At 43.7% G+C, this 22,808-nt stretch overlaps 1 protein-coding gene across 1 annotated transcript in view; it reads right to left on the bottom strand.

Annotated features, from left to right (window-relative positions):
* The window catches only part of AACS (acetoacetyl-CoA synthetase), a 133,087-nt gene that overhangs the window by 75,079 nt on the left and 35,200 nt on the right, over positions 1-22,808 (bottom strand). Inside the window, exons 6-7 of the mRNA XM_040416232.1 lie at positions 8,870-8,984; positions 6,318-6,399 (exon numbers count right to left, since the gene is read on the bottom strand). Of these exons, the coding sequence (XP_040272166.1) occupies positions 6,318-6,399; positions 8,870-8,984 (197 nt within the window). The remainder of the gene's footprint in view (positions 1-6,317; positions 6,400-8,869; positions 8,985-22,808) is intronic.

The raw sequence follows: 22,808 nt of genomic DNA, 5'->3' as shown, positions 1-22,808 counted from the left end.
TACACTAAGAGCTAGAAACTATTACATAAAATGATATCCATACACATACTGTACGTAATACAGCCAGCGCAATCTGAAAACATTAAAGGTCTGGTGTCTTGGAAGAAGTTTTACTAAGGTCTACGCCAGGGAACGCCAAAACCATAAAATGAACAGTCTCTGTTTGGTACCCAAACTTTGGATCGGTGTTCTGTAGATTGTATTATTTTCCCTTATAACATGGTAATAAGGGAAAATAATAGCATTCTGAATACAGAATGCATAGTACAATAGCGCTGGAGGGATTAAAAAAAAAGATTTTTTTTTAAACTCACCTTAATCCACTTGATCGCGGAGCCGGCATCTCCTTCTGTCTTCTTCTTTGCCGTGTGGAGGAACAGGACCTGTGGTGACGTCACTCCGGTCATCACATGATCTTTTACCATGGTGATGGATCATGTGATGGACCATGTGATGACCGGAGTGACGTCACCACAGGTCCTGTTGCTCCACACAGCAAAGAAGAAGACAGAAGGAGATGCCGGCTCCGCGATCAAGTGGATTAAGGTGAGTTAAATTTTTTTATTTTATTTTTTAACCCCTCCAGCGCTATTTTACTATGCATTCTGTATTCAGAATGCTATTATTTTCCCTTATAACCATGTTATAAGGGAAAATAATAATGATCGGGTCTCCATCCCGATCGTCTCCTAGCAACCGTGCGTGAAAATCGCACCGCATCCGCACTTGCTTGCGGATGCTTGCGATTTTCACGCAACCGCATTCACTTCTATGGGGCCTGCGTTGCGTGAAAAACGCACAATATAGAGCATGCTGCGATTTTCACGGAACGCACAAGTGATGCGTGAAAATCACCGCTCATGTGAACAGCCCCACAGAAATGAATGGGTCGGGATTCAGTGCAGGTGCAATGCGTTCAACTCACGCATCGCATCTGCGCAGAATACTCGCCCGTGTGAAAGGGGCCTAAGTGTCCAACATCCGGCAACTGCACTGATCAGCTGTTTGAAGAGGCCACGGTGCTCAGGCGAATGCTGTGGGCTTCTCACAGCATACCAATCACAGTGCCGTCCATTGCAAAGTGGCTGTGCTTGGTATTGCAGCTCAGGCCCATTCATTTGAATGATACTGAGATGTGCCTTAGCCTTGTGACCGACTTAAGTGATGTAATCTTTTTAGCTGCAGATCCGCTAATTCTCAGGCTCCTGTTCTGTCATCCAAGATGGCTGTACCGCTACTCAGACTACCTGATGCACACTGTGTTTTAGTAGCCCAGGACACTTCCTGCTTGCCCAGCCGCCCTGCTCTTGGATTGGCCAGCATTGTTCATGTGAGCAGTATGGCTAATCCAAGAGCAGCAGGAAGTGTTTTGGGCTACCAAATGCACAGTATGCATCAAGCAGTCTGAGCAGCAGTGCGGCCATCTTGGCTGGCAAAAGAGGAGACCAAGAATTGTCAGATCTGCAGCTAAAAAGATGAAAGAGAGGTCACCAGGTAAGTGTTCTGTTTGTTAATGTGAATTTTTTTTGTTGAACTGGAGGATCGCTTTAAACCCTTTGCAACATCCGCCGTACATGTGCTGTACTAGCGTGAATGGCATAATGGAAGAAAATTGCCGATTAGCTGTTTTTTCATCACTTTACCTCCCAAAAAAATTCTATAAAAAGTGATCAAAAAGTCAGGCACATCCCAATATGGTATTAACAAAAACTACAGATCATCCCACTAAAAATGAGCACTTAAACATCTCCGTAGACATAACTATAAAAAGTTATGGGGGGTCAGAATATGGCTATGAAAAGAAAACATTTTTTTTTATATTTATTCTTTAACATATGTATGTGGTATCACTGTAATCGTAATGACCTGGAGAATAAAGAGCACAAGTCAGTTTTACGGCATAGGAAACGCCTTAGGGACAAAACCCGTAAACCTGTGGCAAAATTGAATTTTTTTTTCCAATTCCACCCCATTTGGAATTTTTGTTCCAGCTTCATACTACATTCTATGCAATATTAAATGGTGGCATTAGAAGTGCAATTTGTGCCGCAAAAAATAAGTCCTCATACGGCTATGTGAACTGAAAAATAAAAAAGTTACGGCTTAGGGAAATCAGAAAATCACTGCGTCAGGAAAGGGTTTAAACAAAAAGGGCTACAATCCCCATCTGTGGGAAGTTTTAGGATGTTTGGGTTAATGTAGGGAATGCTATAAGCCAGTGGTGGGGAACCTATGGCACAGGTGCCAGAGGCGGCACTCAGAGCCCTCTCTGTGGGCACGCACGCTCTGGAAAAAGTGTATGGTGTACCAATATGCCTTAGACTTCTCCTGCCATTCATCAGCGCAGGGCGCACTATGAACGGCACAGGCAGCGCATTGAATGTAGGCAGGCTATTACCGTATTTTTCGACCCATAAGACGCATAAGTGGGGGGAAATGCCCCTGCGTCTTATGGGGCGAATACTAATGAAGCGCTTCCATTTTGGAAGCGCACATTAGTACTGGAGGACCGAGAAGAGGCGAAGGCTCTGTACTCACCGCTTCCTGGTCCTCGGCTGTCGGCTGTGAAGGCTGCGCACAGTGTGAGGGAGCGCTGTGACCTCACGCTTTGCAAGCCGGATCACAGCACAGCTGACAGCAGGAATAAGACAGAGCGCGCTGGAGGTGAGGAACGGCGGCGTCCAGGAGCAGGAGAGGTACTTGGGTTTTTTATTTTATTTGCTCTGTGGCACTGGGGCTCATACTGGGACCATAATAAATGGCACTGGGTGCATAATAAATGGCACTGGAGATCATAACTGGCATGGGGGCAAATAATGGGGCTCATAAATGGCATGGGGGTGTGATCTGAGGTCTTACTGGGGTCTTATTAACATTGGGGGTCTGATCTGAGGTCTGATTAAGGGGCTTATTAACATTGGGGGTCTGATTGGGGCTTTCAGATGAGGTCCGATTAACATTGGGGGTCTCTTTGCTGGCCTGATCTGAGATCTAATGAAAAACATTTTTTCTTATTGTCCTCCTCTAAAACCTAGGTGCGTCTTAAGGGCCGGTGCGTCTTATAGGGCGAAAAATACAGTATAGCTAAATGATAAAGTACATACTATATTGGTATTCAGGTAAATTGCCGTTTTGGCACTTTGCAATAAATAATTGGGTTTTGGGTTGCAGTTTGGGCACTCGGTCTCTAAAAGGTTCCCCATCACTGCTATAAGCCAATAATAATATGAACAGCTATGGCTTACAATTAGTGATTAGATGTGATAAGGACGTAGCACATACAGCGATGGCAAACACAACTCTGCAGTGCTTTTGTCATGAAATCTTCTCTATCTGTTCCTGTTTGTTTCCCTAGAAGAGATGACGCTGTCATGTCTTCATTCATGTATACAACATGCCGCACCAAAAAAAATAAAAATTTAGGAAACAGACTCGTCAAATGAAATATTGCTGCAGATGTGTTAATGAATACTTAACGTGTTGCCAAGAAGTGTCCCATCTCCTCTTAGTCACCGCAGAACCACAATGTCATTTTATATAAATACGTCATTTATCCCCTAACTAGACAAGACACGCAGGCATCGGATACCATTCTTCTGCTCTATTTCCCTCCTCGCTCAGTCAGACTGGACCAGAGAACAGAGATGAAAATGAACATCCACAGCCTTTTATGAGGACTGCATTTTAATACCTGTCATTCCAATAGAAGTCTACAAGAAAGACGGGGAGACAAACTAGGAACTAGCATTGGTAACCTCAGGTAGGCACTTCAATACGATGCCACGGGAAGGGTTCTCTGAACTGCTTTATATGGTGCTGTCCCAGTATTTGCTCCCTGGTTTACATTTGGGGGCTGGTAGTAATGATGACCAGCGATTTCCCGGATTACTTGTTCCACTGAAACCCCAACAGACAACTTTTAGAAAACTCATATAAGACTTAGGAGTACTTCATGCAAGCTCAAATATGTTGGTCTACACAAAATCACGTGTTAAATGGGTTATCCAGGTAAAGATAATGAAGACCTATGCTCAGGTTATGTCACCATTATCACAATGGTGGGGATCTGAGTACTGGCACTCCCAACGATCAGCTGTTGATCAGGGCGTTGGCATGCTCCCCTGAACTCTGGGCAGAGCAGTCAGCTCCTGAGAGCTTTTCAAGGACAGCACCATACAGAGTATAGCGGCACTGCTTGGTATCTCAGCTCAGCCCCATGCAATTCAATGGGGCCCAGCTGTAACTAGGTTGTGTGACCAATGAACGGTGTCGTCACTTGGCCTAGGAAGAGGCCGCAGCGCTCACGGAGCGATGGCCTCTTCTAACAGCTGATCAGCAAGGGTCCCGGGTGTCTATTCAGATGATAGGCCATCAATATATATTTCCGGATAACCCCTTTAAGGCCTAGTTAGGACTTCAGTGATTTCCATCAGTGATTGTGAGCCAAAACTAAATGTGGGTCAGAAACACAGAACAGGAGGAAATTTCTCCTTTATAGCTTTCAGTATCTCAGTAGGATCCACTCCTGGTTTTGGCTCACAATCACTGGTGGAAATCACTGACCAAATAACTGAAGTGTGAACTAGGCCTAAAAGTGACTTAACCCAGCCCAGTACTTCAATGCTGCGATATACTTCCCTGCCACAAAAAAAAAATAAAACAAAAAAGTGCATGTTCAGTTGCCATCACACACAAGACATGTTACAATAGCACACTTAGGCTACATTCACACGTCAGTATTTTTCTATAATCCGATTTTCTGTCCGTTTTTTGCGGATCCGTTGTTCCTGAAAATGTTTCCGTATGTCATCCGTTTTTTGCGGATCCGCAAAAAAACGGAAGAATGTATAAATTTCAATAAGCAAATAAAGTTGTTTGGATTTCTTGGAAAAAAAATAATAATTTAAATGTCATTTCCAGGAACGGATTCCGTATAAAACGGATAACATACGGAATGACATCCGTATGTCTTCCGTTTTTTGCGGATCCATTGAATTTGTATTGTACCAGGATCCGATTTTTCAGGAAAAGAATAGGACATGTTTTATATTTAAACGGACATGCGGAACGGAACAACGGAAACGGACAGCACACATTGTGCTGTCCGTTTTTTTCCAGGACCCATTGAAAATGAATGGGTCCAGATCTGTTCCAGAAAAAACGGAACAGATCAGGAAAGAAAAAACGGACGTGTGAATGGACCCTTAAAGGGGTTGCCCAGCCTTTACTAAGTGATGGCTTATCCTCAGGATAGGCTGATCGATGGGGGTCCGAAACCCTGCACCCCCAACAATCAGTGTAGCTGCATCAGGAGAAGTTGGCTCCAGAACTGGAGCTGGTTACTACAGAGCTGCTCCCATTGACATGGGTACGGGCTGCACAAATTTCCAGGCGGATTTCTGTGCATTTCCGCATTAAATCTGCACAAAAACCTGCATGTGTTAACTGCGGATTTGATGCCGCACAGAGTATTGACATGTTGTGGGCTTCCAAATTCTCCTGGCGGGTCAATTACCACACAGAACCAAAAAGCAAAGTGTACATGACATTTGGCTAATCTCATACACTTTGCTGGTACTGTATTGCGTTATGGTTTTTCTGCACGAGAATCTGAGTGGAAAAGCCATGTTAATGTTTATGGTAAAATATAATGTTTTTTGGTAAAATATACATCCATTATTAAAGGGGTTATCCAAGAATTGATAATGATAACCTATCGTCAGGACAGATCATCATTATCACATTGGCGGGGGTCCGGGACCCCGCACCCCCGTCAATCAGCTGTTTCAGGCAGTCGCCACACACAGAAGCTCTGGTGAGTGTAGCCGGCTCCCTGATCGGCGGGGTCCCAGGTGTCGGACTCCTGCCGATCTGACATTGAAGACCTATCCAGAGGACAGGTCATAAGTATATATTCCCAGATAACCCCTTTAGGCCTCATGCACACGGCCGTTGTTGTGGTCTGCATCCGAGCCGCATTTTTTGCGGCTCGGGTGCGGACCCATTCACTTCAATGGCGCCGCAAAAGATGCGGACAGCATTCGTTGCTCCGTTCCGTGGCCCCCCCAAAAAAATATAGCATGTCCTATTCTTGTCAGTTTTGTGGACAAGAATAGGCATTTCTACAATGGGCCGTCCGTTCCATAAATTGCGGAAGGCACACGGGCGGCTTCCGTTGTTTGCGGACCGCAAAAAACTGAACGGTCATGTGCATGAGGCCTTAAAGAGAGGACTGGATTTAATAATTGGCAGTCAGTACACGACTACCACTGGAAAGAAACCCAGTATAATGGATTGCAGCCCTCATCCCAACCAACCTGTTAGGAATCTTGGAGATGTCTATTTTATCTTTAGGAAGAACATAAGGGATGACAACAACTTTCTTCAAATCTGGTAATCCTGAGTAAAGAAGAAGCAGAATGGACTTCAGAGAGTGGAATAAGCATGCAGAAAAAAAGACGACACAGTAGGTATTGCATTGTTACGGTATATTCTACTTTCTACCTATAAAAATAGCAAAAACGTACATTATTTTATTGTAAATCAACATTTCTTATGTGCGAGTCACTCAACCGTGAATGTACTCTGGCGGCTCTTTATACACCCCAGCTACGGACAATATAACATCATAAGACCCGGGAATTGGATTTGGATCCAGGAAAAGAGAAGCTTTCCTTTACAGTTTTCATGTTTTCATGATCCAATCCCGGTTTTAGCTTTTTTAAAAAAAAAAAAGTTGCATAAAGCTGCACTGCGTACATTTGACCACAGGCCTCTTTCACACATCAGTCACTCACGGACTGTGGTCTCCACAGACAGCACACGTCCTCATTGACACCGTGGGTCTGTGATGACACTACAGAAGTATGCCCTAATTATGTCCGTGATTACCGCTCCCTCACACACAGATGTTATCCATGTTTGGTTCTTGGTTTTAATAGATTTTTGCTAGGAGATGTTCTGGAGACCAAGTTTCAGCCTAACACGGATTTCACTCTTTACAATGCAGAGGGGGAAATCTGCAGCAAACCAAAGTATGTACGCTATTAATTCCACACCTAAATCCTCACTATATGGTACAGACTTTGCTGCCAAGAAAATTGTAGCAGAAATGCTGTGGATTTTCTCTCCTGAGTAGAGGTATCTTTAGGCTTCTTTCACACCGGCAAGTTTTCCGCGCGGGTGCAATGCGTGAGGTGAACGCATTGCACCCGCACTGAATCCGGACCCATTAATTTCTCTGGGGCTGTGCACATGAGTGGTGATTTTCACGCATCACTTGTGCGTTGCGTGAAAATCGCAGCATGCTCTATATTGTGCGTTTTTCACGCAACACAGGCCCCATAGAAGTGAATAGGGCTGCGTGAAAATGACAAGCATCCGCAAGCAAGTGAGGATGCGGTGCGATTTTCACGCATGGTTGCTAGGTGACGATTGGGACCCGATCTTTATTTTTTTCCCTTATAACATGGTTATAAGGGAAAATAATAGCATTCTTAATACAGAATGCTTAGTAAGATAGGGATGGAGGGGTTAAAAAATAAACTAAAAATATTAAACTCACCTCATCCACTTGTTCGCGCAGCCCGGCTCGTCTTCTTTCTTCTTCTTTAATGACCTGGGAGGAAAAGGACCTTTGGTGAAGTCACTGCGCAGATCACATGGTCTATCACCATGGTGATGGATCATGTGATGGACCATGTGATGAGCGCAGTGACGTCACCAAAGGTCCTTTTCCTCCCAGTTCATCAAAGAAGAAAGAAGAGAAGCCGGGCTGCGCAAACAAGTGGATGAGGCGAGTTAAATTTTTTAATTTTTTTTTTTAACCCCTCCATCACTATTTTACTTGTTATAAGGGAAAATAATAAAATCTACACAACACCTAACCCAAACCCAAACTTCTGTGAAGAAGTTCGGGTCTGGGTACCAAAAATGCTGATTTTTCTCACATGCGCGTAAATCGCATTAAAACGCTTTGCACTTGCGGGGAAAAAAAATCGCACATTTTCCCCATAACGCACCCGCATCTTTTCTCGCACATCACCCGCAACGCCCGTGTGAAAGAGGCCTTAGTGTATAATCCCACAGCAGATTTGTTGCACAAGTTTCTGTGACTACCAGCCATCTGAAAGTGGCTTACAGAAATCCATGCTGCAGAAACAACCCCATGCAGGTGTATGGAAATGATTATTCATTATAACACCTGATCCACCCTGTCTGGGTGTTTGATATCAATGACTAATCCTCAGGATAGGTCATCAATATCTGATCAGTGGGAATCTGACTCCTGGCACCCCCAAGCTGTCTAAAGAGGCTGTGGAGTTCCATGAGCACAGTGGCCTCTTCCTAGGCCAGTAACATCACATTCTTCAGTCATATGGCCAAGGCCCAGCTCAGTCCCACTGAAAGGATTGGGCCTGAACTGTGATACCAAGCACAGCCACTAGCCAATGAACGGTGCGGTGCTTGGTAAGCTGTGAGGAGGCCGTGGTACTCACCAAAGTGCCGCGGCCTCTTCAAACAGCTGATGAGCGTGGGTGCTGGGTGTGGAACCCTCACCAATCAGGTATTGATGACGTAACCTGACGATAGGTCACCAATATTAAACACCCAGGGAACCTCTTTAAGATGCAAGAGTCTGGCCATCCTTGATACACAGATGGTTCTGCAATTGACAACATGACCTACTTACTTACTACAATAATGTGATAGACAGATTGCTGTACTGCGATGGTGGCATGCAGATTACCACACATCACTGCAGATGTGTGGCTTAGCTATAGATCACTGTAGATGTTTCTTACTATTATCCTAATTTCTCTGTACAGTAAACTGATGTATGTAAAGCCAATGGCAGCCAGTACTGTACCTTTTACTACACTGTGCAGTTTCTCCAAATGAGAATGTTCCTTCCCGTTATAGACTACGGCCTCCACCGAGAAGATTAACTTGGGCTGAATCTGAGAAAATCTGTCCAGGACTCCCTAAAGAGAGAAACAGAAGCCTGTAAGTTAGAAAGACAATGAACTTTATGAGGAAAATTTCATAAATGTACCAAAGTACTGTGGTTTCAGGTTCAGTGGCAGATTAAAGGGGTTGTCCCATGACAACAACTTATCCCATATCCATAGCACACATACTTTAATGTCTCCAGCAGTCCCATAGAATTGAATGGAGCATACCTGCTTGCCGCTCCATTCACCCGAGGAACATGGGCCCCCATTCTAGTAATCGGCAAGGGTTTCAGAAGTTAGATCCCTGACAATAAGACATTTATCTCCTAACCTGTGGATGCAGGATAAGTTGTTGTCATGGGACAATCCCTTTAAAGAGGCTGTCCAGGAATAACTAACTTATAACTGAAGCAGCCTATTGATTCATACTTACCTGCTCTCTGTTGCTCCTCCTCTTTCAGTCCCCAGCTAGTTTACTTCCTCCTGAGTATGGTCACCTACTTTGCTGGAGCCAAGGACTAGCTTTAGTGGTGACGTGTCCATAAGAAACCTGGGGACCATCATGGAAGACCAGAGCAGGGGAGTAGACAAGTATGATTCTTTCATTAGTGGAAGGCATCAGTTTGAGGTTAGCTATTCTCAGAAAACCCCTTTAAAGGTGTTGTCTCATCTCATACATTCATTGCATATCACTAAGAAATGCCACCAATGTCAGATAGGTGCAGAGAGCAGCTACACATGCAAACGCTGCCTTGGCTATTATCCGCAGTCCCATAGCAGTGAATCCATAGCACGCTTTAGTGATGAATGGAAAACATGTTGCGCATTAGCGGTGTGCTCTCCTTTACTTTTAGGTGGGACGTACACCCATCTGACATTGATGGCATATCCTAACCTTATGCCATCAATGTATGAGATGACCCAACCCCTTTAAGGGCATGTTCACATGGCAGAAAATACACAATAAAAAAAATCTGATTTGTATTCACTGCAGAATACAGTACAGAAATCCAAGACTGATCCTTGGATTTCTGTAGCAGATTAGTAGTGTCACAGATCAGACCACGGATTAGCTCAATTCAATGGAACAGCAGCGTGAATTTCCATTGAGGAAAAATAAGAGGTAGAATACTGGTTTTGGGTGCAGAACACATGCCAAAATTAACATGGGAAATCTGCCATGTGAACATGCCCTAAGTCTGTTAACAGTAGTGACTTCTCAAAACTGCTGACAGCACCTATAGAGTGCCAAGAAGAGTGATGGTCATGCAAGCATCCCCCCTGAGGGCACATGCCTAAGAGATACTTCATTCATGTTCAGTGCCCGGTCCCTCCCCCTTTGCTCTGTGACCGCTCTAGAGGACTCCTGATTGGATACTAGAACTGTCACTCAGAGCAGAGGGCCTGAGAAGAACCAGTACAAGTTTAGTCCAGTGTCAAAATCCGCCATGTGACCATAGCCTTTGGCCTCTCTCAGAGGAGCGTGTCCAGTGTAGAAAACACTGTGTGTGGGAGCGTGATTTCCTGTTATGGACACAGGACCGCAGGCATTAGAATGATTTATAATGCTGTGTGTCTCTGTCCAACCGTGCATACACTGAATTATACTGTAGAAGTAAGGTCATGCAGAGACACACACTATTATAAATCATACTAGTGCCTATGATATGAGGGGTGTCCATAACAGGAGATCACGCTCCCACACGCAGCATGTTTCCGCTCTGGACACTGCCAGTAGTTAAGCCACACTTCCCTACCCATTCTCCTCCTTTAGATAGAAAAAAGCTAGTCAGTTCTAAACAGACTTTTTTTTGGAAAATATTTAAAAAATTATGTCTGTGTCAAAACCTTATTCTCCCAAATTAGACACAATAGGTCTACTTGGTCCAAAAAAAATTATTAACACTGTGTAATAAAAAGTCTGCATTGAATTGCTCATATTTGTCCAAGAACTCTTCTTGCTGTTAGAGAATGGGAGCACTGTGTTCATTCACAGACTGAAAACCCGTCTAGATGCAAGTAGAAAGGTCGCTCATCAGACGTGAGCGCTGTAATACACTCAATGAGCCGTACAATCATTTCTCCAGGACAAGTCTTTACTTTGGAATGTATAATATGAACAGTTCCATTTACTGACAGCAGACATCAGTGAAATCCTGAAACAAAAGTATATTAGACATTTAAAGAGCACCTGTCTGCAGGATCAGCCCAATCATACAAGGCATACTGCCCGGTAGGGTTGATCCTGCTGATTAAAATGATACCCGTTTTGTGAAAATGGGTTGCGGTGTTCCTGAAAAAAAAAGGACTTATGGGTTCATTTATTAAGACTAGCGTTTTAGTCGCCGGTCGCACATCCACCGCTGGCCTCAATCTGCGCCAGCTCCCCTGCCAGGGTATATTTCGTTTATTTTCTAAAATTAACTAAATCTACGCCGGCAGGGGAGCTGGCGCAGATTGAGGCCGACGGTGGATGCGCCGGTGCCTCTACATAACATAGATGGATGGGGGTGCCAGGGAGCAGGTAAGTATGCTCTAGAGGAGGGGCACAGGCATTCTGGGGGTCATTATAGGGAATAAATAACCCCTTTAAGCCAGCTTTCCCACAAAGGATAAATGTCTGCTCACTGGGGGCTCGACCGCTATCACTAGACTGAAGCCCCTCGTTCCTCCTCACTGCATGACCACAGTGAGGAAGAGATTGAATGGAGCAATGGTCAAGGTTAGGACCCACTGTTGTAGTGTTCGTTGGGGGTCCCAGCAATCAGCCAGTGTGTACATTGATGGCACACATATCAGCCATTATAAGTACTAGCTTTGAAACTCATAAAGTATCCATGTTAGACAGATTGGCACAGCCCCAACATTAACAGCGATGCATTAGCCCATCAATAAAACATCACGGCAGACAGGAACTGTATTACCTTCTGTGCCAATGTCACCAGGAATCTACAGCCACAAATAACATCCTGCTGTAAATGAGCCATCATTTACACATCAGTCGCTGCCAGGTAGCACCTATAAAAATACCTCCCTTATACAACCCAGCAGCTGCTTATGTCATGCCAGGCTAGAAGACATGCGCATGTATGGGTTACAAAACTGAGTCAGGAAGACAGACAGATAAGGAACCAGTAATAAATGGGGTTTAGAGGCTAAACATCAGTGCCAATTATAGAGGCTGCAATTCATGCTGATGACTTCTGTGTGTGCTTTCTGCATCTGTACGTCCGTTCCGAAAAAAGATAGAACATGTCCCATCAGCAAAATAAGGACCTCGGACCCATTGAAGTCAATGGGTCTGCAAAAAAATGCAGACAGAATACAGGCCACAAAATGCTTAGGCTACTTTTACACTAGCGTTTTTTGCGGATCCGTCATGGATGTGTAAAAACACTCCCGTTACAATAATACAACCGCATGCATCCGTCATGAATGGATCCGGTTGTATTATGTCTTCTATAGCCATGATGGATCTGTCTTGAACACCATTGAAACTCAATGGGAGACGGATCCGTTTTCTATTGTGCCAGATTGTGTCAGAGAAAACGGATTCGTCCTGGCACACAATGTAAGTCAATGGGGACGCATCCGTTTTTCTTCGTCAGGCGGACAGCAAAACGCTGCAAGCAGGGGTTTGGTGTCCGCCTCCAGAGCGGAATGGAGACTGATCGGAGGCAAACTGATGCATTCTGAACGGATCCTTTTCCATTCAGAATGCATCAGGGCAAAACTGATCAGTTTTGGACCGCTTGTGAGAGCCCTGAACGGATCTCACAAACGGAAAGCCAAAACGCCAGTGTGAAAGTAGCCTTACAGTCGTGTGCAGGAGGCCAAATGCAGGGAAGATGAGTTGCTGCCACACTTATCTGGTGCTGCTTATCGAAGTAGAAAATCACACATCTGACCAAAGGCTGGAGTAGGGGCGGGCGATATGGCCTAAAATCTATATTGCGATATAATTTTATTTTATTTTTTTACTTTTTATTTAATAACTATTAGCCTCCTTAGGGGCTAGAACCCTTGTCCTATTCACCCTAATAGAACTCTATATGGTGAATAAGACTTCACACTCTCCCTGCTGCCCTGTGCATAGTGCACACAGCAGCAGGGAGCTGACTATGGCAGCCAGGGCTTCAGTAGCTTCCTGCCTGCCATGATAACCGATCGGAGCCCCGGGATTACACTGCTGGGGCTCCGATCAGAAGCTGCCACCCTGGGGCCACTGCCACCAATGATTTAATCGTGTGGAGGGGGGGGGGGGGGCACAATTAATATAAAATACCGTATATGCCGGCGTATAAGACGACTGGGCGTATAAGACGACACCCAACTTTTCCAGTTAAAATATAGGGTTTGGGGTATACTCGCAGTATAAGACTACCCCTCCAACGCTATTTACTTTGGCATTAAGATCTGCAGGTAATTGTTGTGCAATTTTCGTCTTTTGCCTCAGTACCATATTATGCCTTTCCAAGAATCTGGTACACCAGGATACAGTGACCTTAAATCTGTTGCTGTGATCTGGGTTAGATTTGGCCCACTGAAGTGCAAACAAACTTATTTTATTTTGTGTCACTACATAACCGTTTTGGCGATGCTCATTCAACATGTCTGCTACATGTTTTTCGAGTGCCTCTTCTTAATGCACACTTACCCCTTGGTATACTCTTTAATGCTTTTTAATTTGCTTTCCAGTCCCGAACCATCTTTTCTGTTACTCCATATTGTCTTGCAGCAGCGCAGTTATTATGTTCCCTGGTATAGTTTACAACTTTAAGTCTGAAACTGGCTTCATATTTCTTTCTTCTTGCTGGTAGAGCCATGATGGGGTCTTGACTGTTAGCCATTTGTATACTGTACTGTGTATACTGGTGCTGTACTGTATGAACCAGTAGAGATACTGGTGCTGTACTATATGCATAGATACTGGTGCTGTACTGTATTCACCACCACATGTATCTGCTCCACAGATAGACTCTGTTTTTTCACCACAGATAAGATGCAAACCAAACTTCATTAGAGATCCGCCGTTCCAACATTAGAATTGGCTGCAGTGCAGATGCTCCTGCTTCCCCCTGCCTTCCCTCAGAATCGCCAATCCAACCCAGTATACAACAACCAGCCAATCACGGCAAGCGATGTACCGGTATTTTCTGTGCACACTGCATACAAAGCCTGCTTGGATTGGGTGAGTCAGCTCTCCCTGCCTGCCCAGCCCTCCCTGTCTTCAAGATGATCTGAGCGGTAGTGCGCAATGTGATACTGCCGGCACGAGAAAACCACTGAGAGCAGGGAGAGGGGGCTGCTTCAGGAGCGGCTGGCTGGGATGCAGCGCACGGTGGCTCAGCTAGAGGGTGCCTGTCCCTGAAGTTGGAGAAGGACAGCTTCTCCAGTCCGGCTGGGAAGTAAGTTTCAGCATGCCGTATACCGACATATAAGACAACACCCGGCGTATAAGACGACCCCCGACTTTTTAAGAGATTTTCATGTGTTAAAAAGTAGTCTTATACGCAGGAATATACAGTACTTAGAAGAGGGGGAGTAGAAGGGAGGGTCTGTGGCCACTGTGCCACCAATGAATATAGGTAATATGCCTGAATACAAACGTAGCCTGCATGTGCCGGCCATATCCCATACCTGGACTGTATTACTGCACGCCGTGATCTGCCGCAATTAACCCCTCAGGACCTGAGGGGTTAATTGCAGTGGATCACAGCGTGCATGCCATGTTCTACCGCGATATGGCTATATAAACGAAATCTCTATCGTTGGCCAAATTTATATCGTTTATATTGCATATCGTCTATATAGCCCACCCCTAGGCTGGAGCACACGGGATTAATGGCTTAGGCCGGGTTCGCATTGGGGTTATGGAATTCTGCTATACGGGTTATAACAGAATTTTACAACGGTAGCCATCAAGGCCTTATTCACACGTCCGTTGTTTTTTTCCTGATCTGTTCCGTTTTTTGCGGAACAGATCTGGACCAGATCTGGACCCATTCATTTTCAATTGGTCCTGAAAAAAAACGGACAGCTCAATGTCAGATTTTTTTTCAGGACCCATTGAAAATGAATGGGTCCAGATCTGGTCCAGATCTGTTCCGCAAAAAACGGAACCGATCAGGAAAGAAACAACGGACGTGTGAATAAGGCCTAAGAGGCATTTCGTTTTGCTCAGTCCTAACACGTCTAAAAAAATAGTCCTGTCGACAGTATAACTCTGTTATAACAGAACCTATAATGGAATTCTGTAACGCCAAAAACTCTGTAAAAACTCTTGGCAACTAGAGTCCACAATTTATCTTCCCACCACAGTTTGCCGCATATATGGACAATAAGAACATGTCTTTAATATCCAATTTCTAAGTACACCCACTATCTGTCTACTGGGATGCGTCCAGCCATATATAACCGTACAGGCTCTTAGAAAATACAACCGCCACACACTGCTTTCTCAGGATCATCAAATGCAGGGACGGAACTAAACTGCCATACCAGAAACTGTCCTTGGAGCAGCGCTGTTTCTGCAAGAAAGCAACTATGATTTCTTAATTTCATTCAACTTCTGATCATCGATCTAGGGTAACTTCCAAAAATATCTCACAGAATGAAAAGGCAAGAAAAATCCAATTCGGAAAGACCAATTAAAGGAATTAGGTCTATAAATTTTTTTCCCCTACTTAATATCGGAGAATGATTCACATCTCCAAACTCTCTAGGCTGTTTTTATTTTAGAACTGTAGATTTTTTTTTCTTTTCTGTATATGATTATGGGAGCAGTCATCTTGTATGTACTCTTATTGACAGAAAGCTAAAAAAAAAAGTATGACAGCACAACATTTCTCACATATGTGCAATGTTGTGCTGCCATACTTTTATTAGTTCTCTATATGCTCGCTTTATGGATATGCACCTGTGACCATGAATGTGCTAGTCTAAATTTTCTTGTAGTAGATATTGAGGGTAGCGGCCTCTTTTAGACTGAGCAACGGCCATCTGCCTGGGGCTTCTGAGCAGAGTATAAATGTAGCGGGTTCCTAGACTGTAGGCTTAGGTAAGTCCAACAGAGGCAGTTGTGTTAGTGTTAGGTACCCATCTGCAGAAGCCACCTTGACACCTGGTAGATGGGCCCGACACGTTTGAAAAAATAGAAGCTCTTTGCGCACATTTTTGATCATTTATAGTAGGTATAATACCACGTTAATTTAGAATGATCCCCATTTCTCAGTTCTATTGTTTGTATGTGAAATGTTGTGCTGCCATACTGTTATTAGCTTTCTGCATGCTCACTTTATGGATATGCACCTGTGACCATGAATGTGCTAGTCTAAATTTTCTTGTTGTACTCTTATTTACAGCAGCCAAATGGACCACAGGTAAAATAGACAGACAGTACATTAACATCTATGGGAGAATTGTCTCGGCATGCACTTTGACCTGTGCAGAAATCACTGTGCAGGGAAGGGGAGTAGATAAGCTGTGACATCACCTATTGTGAATGTTGGATTCTGTATTATCTACTGTATATATAGATGATACCTTTCTGTGTAATCCTGACTGTGATGAAAATGAGATGACAACTGAAAAGTGATCTCTATTGAACAGTAATTGTCTGCATATTATGCCTAAAAGGGTTTTCTGAGATTTTGATACTTATGACCTATCCTCTGAATAGTACCAAGCAGAGTAGACGGGGCAGCATGTCCTTCAAGGGTTCTTTATTCAAATTGTGTCCATCAAAATGTACAAAAAAGTGCCAAAGATTGATAGTCAAAACGTTGCACTATCAATCTTTGGCACTTTTTCCACATTTTCTGGACCCAATTTGAATAAAGAACCCTTGAAGGACATGCTGCCGTCTACTCTGCTTGGTACTGTATATGGAGCGATCCATGGTTGCTGACAGGCTGAGACATTCCTGAGGGAGCCTAGAAGGAACGTTGGTGCTGCTTTTACTGATCCTGATCTAATTGGTGGAGATCCGACACCCGGGACCCCCGCCTATCAGCTGTTTGAGAAGGCACCGGCGCTCCTGTGAGCACTGCAGCCTTCTCACAGCTTACCAACCACAGCGACGTACATTGTATAGCGGCTGTGCTTGGTATTACAGCTCAGCCTTATTCATTTGACTGAGCTGCGTCTAGGCCACGTGACACATTAACGTGTCGTCACTGGCCTAGGGAAAGCTGCAAGAAGGTCACGGCGGCGTCTCAAACAGCTGATCGGCAGGGGTCCCAGGTGTCGGACCCCACTGATCAGATACTGATGACCTCTCCTGAGAATAGGTAATCAGTATCGAAATCTTGGAAAACCCATTTGAGGTACCCCCCTCCCCGAACATAAGAGTATTGTTGGACAGTCCCACCATTTTTAACGGTGTCCAGCTGACAATCTAAGGTGTATAGGGAGCTTCTGACTCTCTCCCCTGTCCCAGTTGAATTTCAACCCCCGATCCTTGCGTTCTTCTGGGAAATAAGCTGCTGCGGGAGGTGCCTGGCAGAGGCTTTTTTCCGGTCTTCTGAGAGTGTATGTGTATGGAGGAGTTGGAGCGATAGATGTTGGCCAAACAGGCGCTCAGCCAACCCCTACTGAAAGTGTTTGGATCTCTAAGGTCCAGAGTAAAAACTGCAGATTTTATTTTATATTTTTAAATACATATGGACACATGGAAAAGTTAGAAAAACATCACAAAAAATTCTTAAACTATGTAAAGCATGAAGACAGTATTTGAACAATAGGTCATTTTTTGATGACACTTTCCCATTAAGTGACAGAAAGCTGGAATATTGTATCGTTGACGTGTTTTCAGAAAATGCTCAGCAAAGCAAAACTTTATGTAATCACCCTGAAATGCGTACTCCGAAACCAATAATTTGTTGCTAAAACCTATGTAATCTAGCTTTCGGCCCAAACTGCAAGACTCCTTAAGAGCCTTTTTATGTCAATCAAGTAGCTGGAGTATAAACCTCTACAAAGACAATAGTTAAATTAAGAGCAATGACGCCAAAAGAACACAAAATTATACAGTCAGAACCGATACTGTGATGGAACATTACTGTGTAATTGTAGTCTAACAGATGATTTAGTGCAATAACCCCAAGTTGAGTACAAGTGACTGGCCGGCAATGAAGGATTATGGGAAGAGATTGATTTTTAATGAAGTGAGAATTGCAGAACAAGCGAACATTTACAACATATGAAAATCTGGAAATGGGGTTAACACTTTCATGTACGTCTCTGCGAGGAAAAAAATTCTAATAGATTTTGTAAAAGAAAGGAAAATCTCATGCGAGTAGCAAGAAAAGAGTTACAAACTGTGAGGCGCTGCTGCTCTCTGGTGGCCAAATGGAGAAATGCAGGGGAGAAATTAAGCTACGACTGTATATGGGTTTAGAAGAAATATTCTTTGGATGGCCAAGTGGCAGGAGATATAAAGAATAAACTGTATTGTATAATATAGTATAGAATACTTCTGAGCATGATGCCACAAGGGTAAACATATAAATAATTAACATTGGCATGTAGCGCGTTTATTCTATTATATTCTAAGGCTACATCCACATCTGCCTTTTAGCATTCTGGCGTTCTGTTCCGGCAGATGCCAGACAACACATCATATGGGTCTCTCTGATGCCTGGAAATGCACCTTTTCGGCAGGGTACACAAATTATGACTCAATGAAATCAGACAGTTTGAGAGCACTATTCAGTGTTACCTAAAACAAATCCAATAATTAAAGGTTTCATAGTACATGATAATCTATTTCTAACAAACCTAGAACCAGCCCTGTACCTCACATGGATCTACAGATCTCCCCATTCATTGCTCCAATTGCTCTGCTACATTTACAGGTGAAACTCAAAAAATTCGACTATCGTGCAAAAGTCCATTTATTTCAGTAATGCAACTTAAAAGGAATTGCATTAATGCAGCTTAAAATTAGAATTTTGTGAAAAGGTTCAATATTCTAGGCTCAAAGTGTCACGCTCTAGTCAGCTAATTAATCCATACCCCCTGAGCAAAGGGTACCGGAGATTGTGACTTTGGGGTTTCATAAGTTGTAAGCCGTAATCATCCAAATTATAACAAATAAAGGCTTGAAATATCTCGCTTTGCATGTAATGAGTCTATCTCATATGTTAGTTTCACCTTTTAAGTTGCATTACTGAAATACATGAACTTTGCACAATATTCAAATTTTTCCAGTTTCACCTGTATTTCAAGCTGCCAGCTAAAGGGGTGTGTCCTTTCTGCTGCAGGCTAGAGTCGGTGTCCTTCTCATGGGGCATGTCGTTTCTGCTGCTAACTCTCACAACTTCACATGGCTTGTGACAGATGAAGGATGAACCCAAGCATGTGCAACCTCCTATGGAGGAAATGTATGAAACAGTCTTTGTTGCCCGAAGCAACCAATCACAGCACAGCTTTAATTTTCTATTCTTCTCTAGAAAAATGAAGTTGGCACTATGATTGGTTGCTATTGGCAAAAAAGGGTTTTTTTTTAGACAGTTTTCATAACTCTAATGCTATATTGTACGTTCACTTTTGAACAACATTTTAGTAAGTTTGCAAATGTATAGTATTATTAGCTGTGCACAGATACTAAGCACTAATTTAAAAAAAAGCGTACTATTTACTAAAAACATACCAGAATAGACCAGAATTTAGATGGTCATTTATCAATTAAGGGGGCTCCTGCATCACTCCTGAGGCCCGCTGCAAGTGACGCTAGGTGGGCTCGTCCCGTTGCGGCCTGGTGTTGGCTGCAAATCAACCCCCCACCCCCACCAGCGCCGGTTGTTTTGATCCACGTGACGGGGAGATGCAGCGGTGGCTGTGTGGGCATCAGGAGCGACGCAGGTGCTGGGGAGCAGGATAAGTATAATCTGTGTGCGGTGGGGGCCATTATAGGGGTAGGATAACCTATGACAGTTTTAAGTCTAACTTTGCTTTTTGTGGTTGGACCAAATTTATGAAATGATGCACTTTAATAATATATCTAGTATATAATATACTAAATCGCACATAGTAAATGTTTCATAATCCAGGTCTAATCTCACTTTTAGCTCCTAAACAAAGACCACTGTGAAAAGTGGTGAGGATCACGAAATGTCGTAAAAAAAAAAAAAGCTTACAGTTGCCATGACTTGCGACTTTTTTTACACCGCAAAACAGGCATATCTGATTTCATAAATGACCTCCTTAATCTGTATAGCCTTGAGGAAAGAAGGGAAAGGGGGGAAATGATAAAGCTTTAAATAAGGTTCAGGAGGGAAGTTGTCTCAGTAATAAGCTAAACACAAGAACAAGGGGACACAATGAAAGTAGCTGGGGGTAAGATCAGGGGCAATGTCAGGAAATATTTTACTGAAAGAGTGGTTGAAGCTTGGAACAAACTTCCAGCAGATGTGGTTGGGAAATCTACATTAAGTGAATTTAAACAATGTCTGGGATAAACATGTCTATCCTAAGATGACAAAGAAATAATATGAGGGCAGACTAGATGGACCAGGTGGTCTTTTTCTGCCATGACCCCCAGAATATTTAAAATCTTGGCCATTTTATTGAAAAGGGAAAAACTAAAACCTTGCATTGACACAAGTATTAACCCAAATACTCAGTTGTAGACAGTGATCACAGCTGGATTTGGGAATTTTCTTCCATTCTTCTCTGCTTATCCTCTTAAGCTCTGTCAGGTTTGATGTAGGGCTGCAGCTATCGATTATTTTAGTAATCTATCGATCAATCCAACGATTAATCGAGTACTCTAATAAGAAAAAACTAATAAAAAAAGTTTTTCTTTATAAAATGTCATCAGCTCCCCCATGCCATCAGCTCCCCCATGCCATCATCACCCCCCATGCCATCAATCCTCTGTGCCAGTCCCATCAGCTCCCCCAATGCCATCAGCCCCCTCAGTCCTCTGTGCCATCACCATCCGCCAGTGCCATCAATCCTCTGTGCCATCAGTCCACCAGTGCCATCAGTCCACCAGTGCCATCAATCCTCTATGCCATCAGTCCCCAATGCCATGAGTTATCTGTGCCATCATCCCCTCAGCTCCCCCAGTGCCACCATCTCCGCTTCCAGTCTCCAGCAGCCCTTTAATACTTACCTCTCCTGTAGGGGCGCCGCTCAACAACTCTGTCTTCTTCTACGCGCGTTGCACTGTCGTCCTGACGTCATGCAGCGTAAGGTCATAGCGCGTGTAAGCGTGCACTTATGTGTTGTCTTGGCTGTGTGTTGTGCACTTAGGGTCATTGTTTTGTTGGAAGGTGAACCTTTTACCATTGTGAGGTCCAAAGCATTCTGCATCAGGATTTCATGAAGAATATCTCTGTACTTTGCTCCATTATGCTTTCCCTCAACCCTATCCAGTCTCCCTGTCCCAGCTGCTGAAAACCACCCTCACAGCATGATGCTGCCACCACCATGCCTCACTGTAGGGATGGTATTTGGCAGGTGATGAGCAATGCCTGCTTTCCTTACATGACGCTTAGAACTGAGGCCAAAAAGTTCCGTCTTAGGCTACATGCACATGACCGTATGTGTTTTGCGGCCCGTTTTTTTTTTTTTTGGCGGATCCATTGCAACAATGCCTAAAACTGACAAGAATAGGATATGTTCTATTTTTTTTGCGGGGCTACGGAACGGAGATACTGATGCGGACAGCAGACGGTGTGCTGTCCGCATTTTTTGCGGAGCCGTTGAAATTAATTGTTCCGAATCCTATCCGCAAAAAAAAAAAAAATGAACGGACATGGAAACAAACAACTTTCATGTGCATGTAGCCTTAGTTTCATCAGACCAGAGAATCTTGTTACTCCCAGTCTGAGAGTCCTGTGGGTGCTTTTTTTTTTTGTTGCCAATTCCACGCAGCTTTCCTGTGTCTTTTACTAAGTAGAGGCTTCTTCCTGGCTACTCTCCATAAAGCCCAGATTGACAGACTGCTGCAGTGATTGTTGACCTTCTGGAAGTTTCTCCCATCTGAACACAGGATCTTTGGAGCTCAGCCAGAGTGAGCATTGGGTTCTTAGTCAACTCTTTTACCAATGCCCTTTACACCTGATTACTCAGTCAGGTGGGGTAGCCAGCTCTAGGAAGAGTCGTGGTCATTTACACATTTAAAAATTATGGAAGCCACTCTGCTCTTGGGAACTTTCCGTGCCACAGATTTTTTTTCCCTTTCTCCACATCTGTTCCTCCACACAATCCTGTCTCTGAGCTCTACAAGCCTTTCTTTCCTCCTTATGGCTTGGTATTTGCTCTGATGCACTGTCAACTGTCAGACCTTATATAGACAGGGAAGTGTCCAAATCATGTCCAATCAGCTGGATTTACCACAGATGGACTCCAATCAAGGTGTGGAAACATCTCAAATATGTTGAAGAGATATGGGAGGCCCCTGGATCTAAATTTCAAGTGTCCTAGTAAAGGACACTTATGTCAGGGTGAAATTTCAGATTTATTGAATTTTTTTTTATTTTTATAAATTATCAAAAATGTCTCATTATGGGGTATTGACTGATGAGGGGAAAACATTTTATTATATCACAAGGCCACAACATAACAAAATGTGAAAAAAGTGAAAAGGTCTGAAGACTTTCTGAACGCATGTACCTCTGCTGTGTTTTCAGGTCACTCCTTGTTTGGGCTTACAAATGCTGAAGCAAAATGCTGTCGGTGTGAAATGGCCTAAGGCCTCCTTCATACACATTTTTGTGGCACTTTTTTGGGAGTTTGTAAACAATACAATCTACGATTCTTTATTGCTGGTCATCTTGCCCCCCCCCAAAAAAAAACAATAATAATTATCAAAAAGTCATATGTACCCCAAAATGGTACCTA

Source organism: Bufo bufo, chromosome 2, assembly GCF_905171765.1.
Source record: "Bufo bufo chromosome 2, aBufBuf1.1, whole genome shotgun sequence".
Classification (NCBI taxonomy): Eukaryota; Metazoa; Chordata; class Amphibia; order Anura; family Bufonidae; genus Bufo; species Bufo bufo.
Note: the sequence above shows the minus strand (reverse complement) of the source record. Positions and strands in the feature narration are given on the sequence as shown.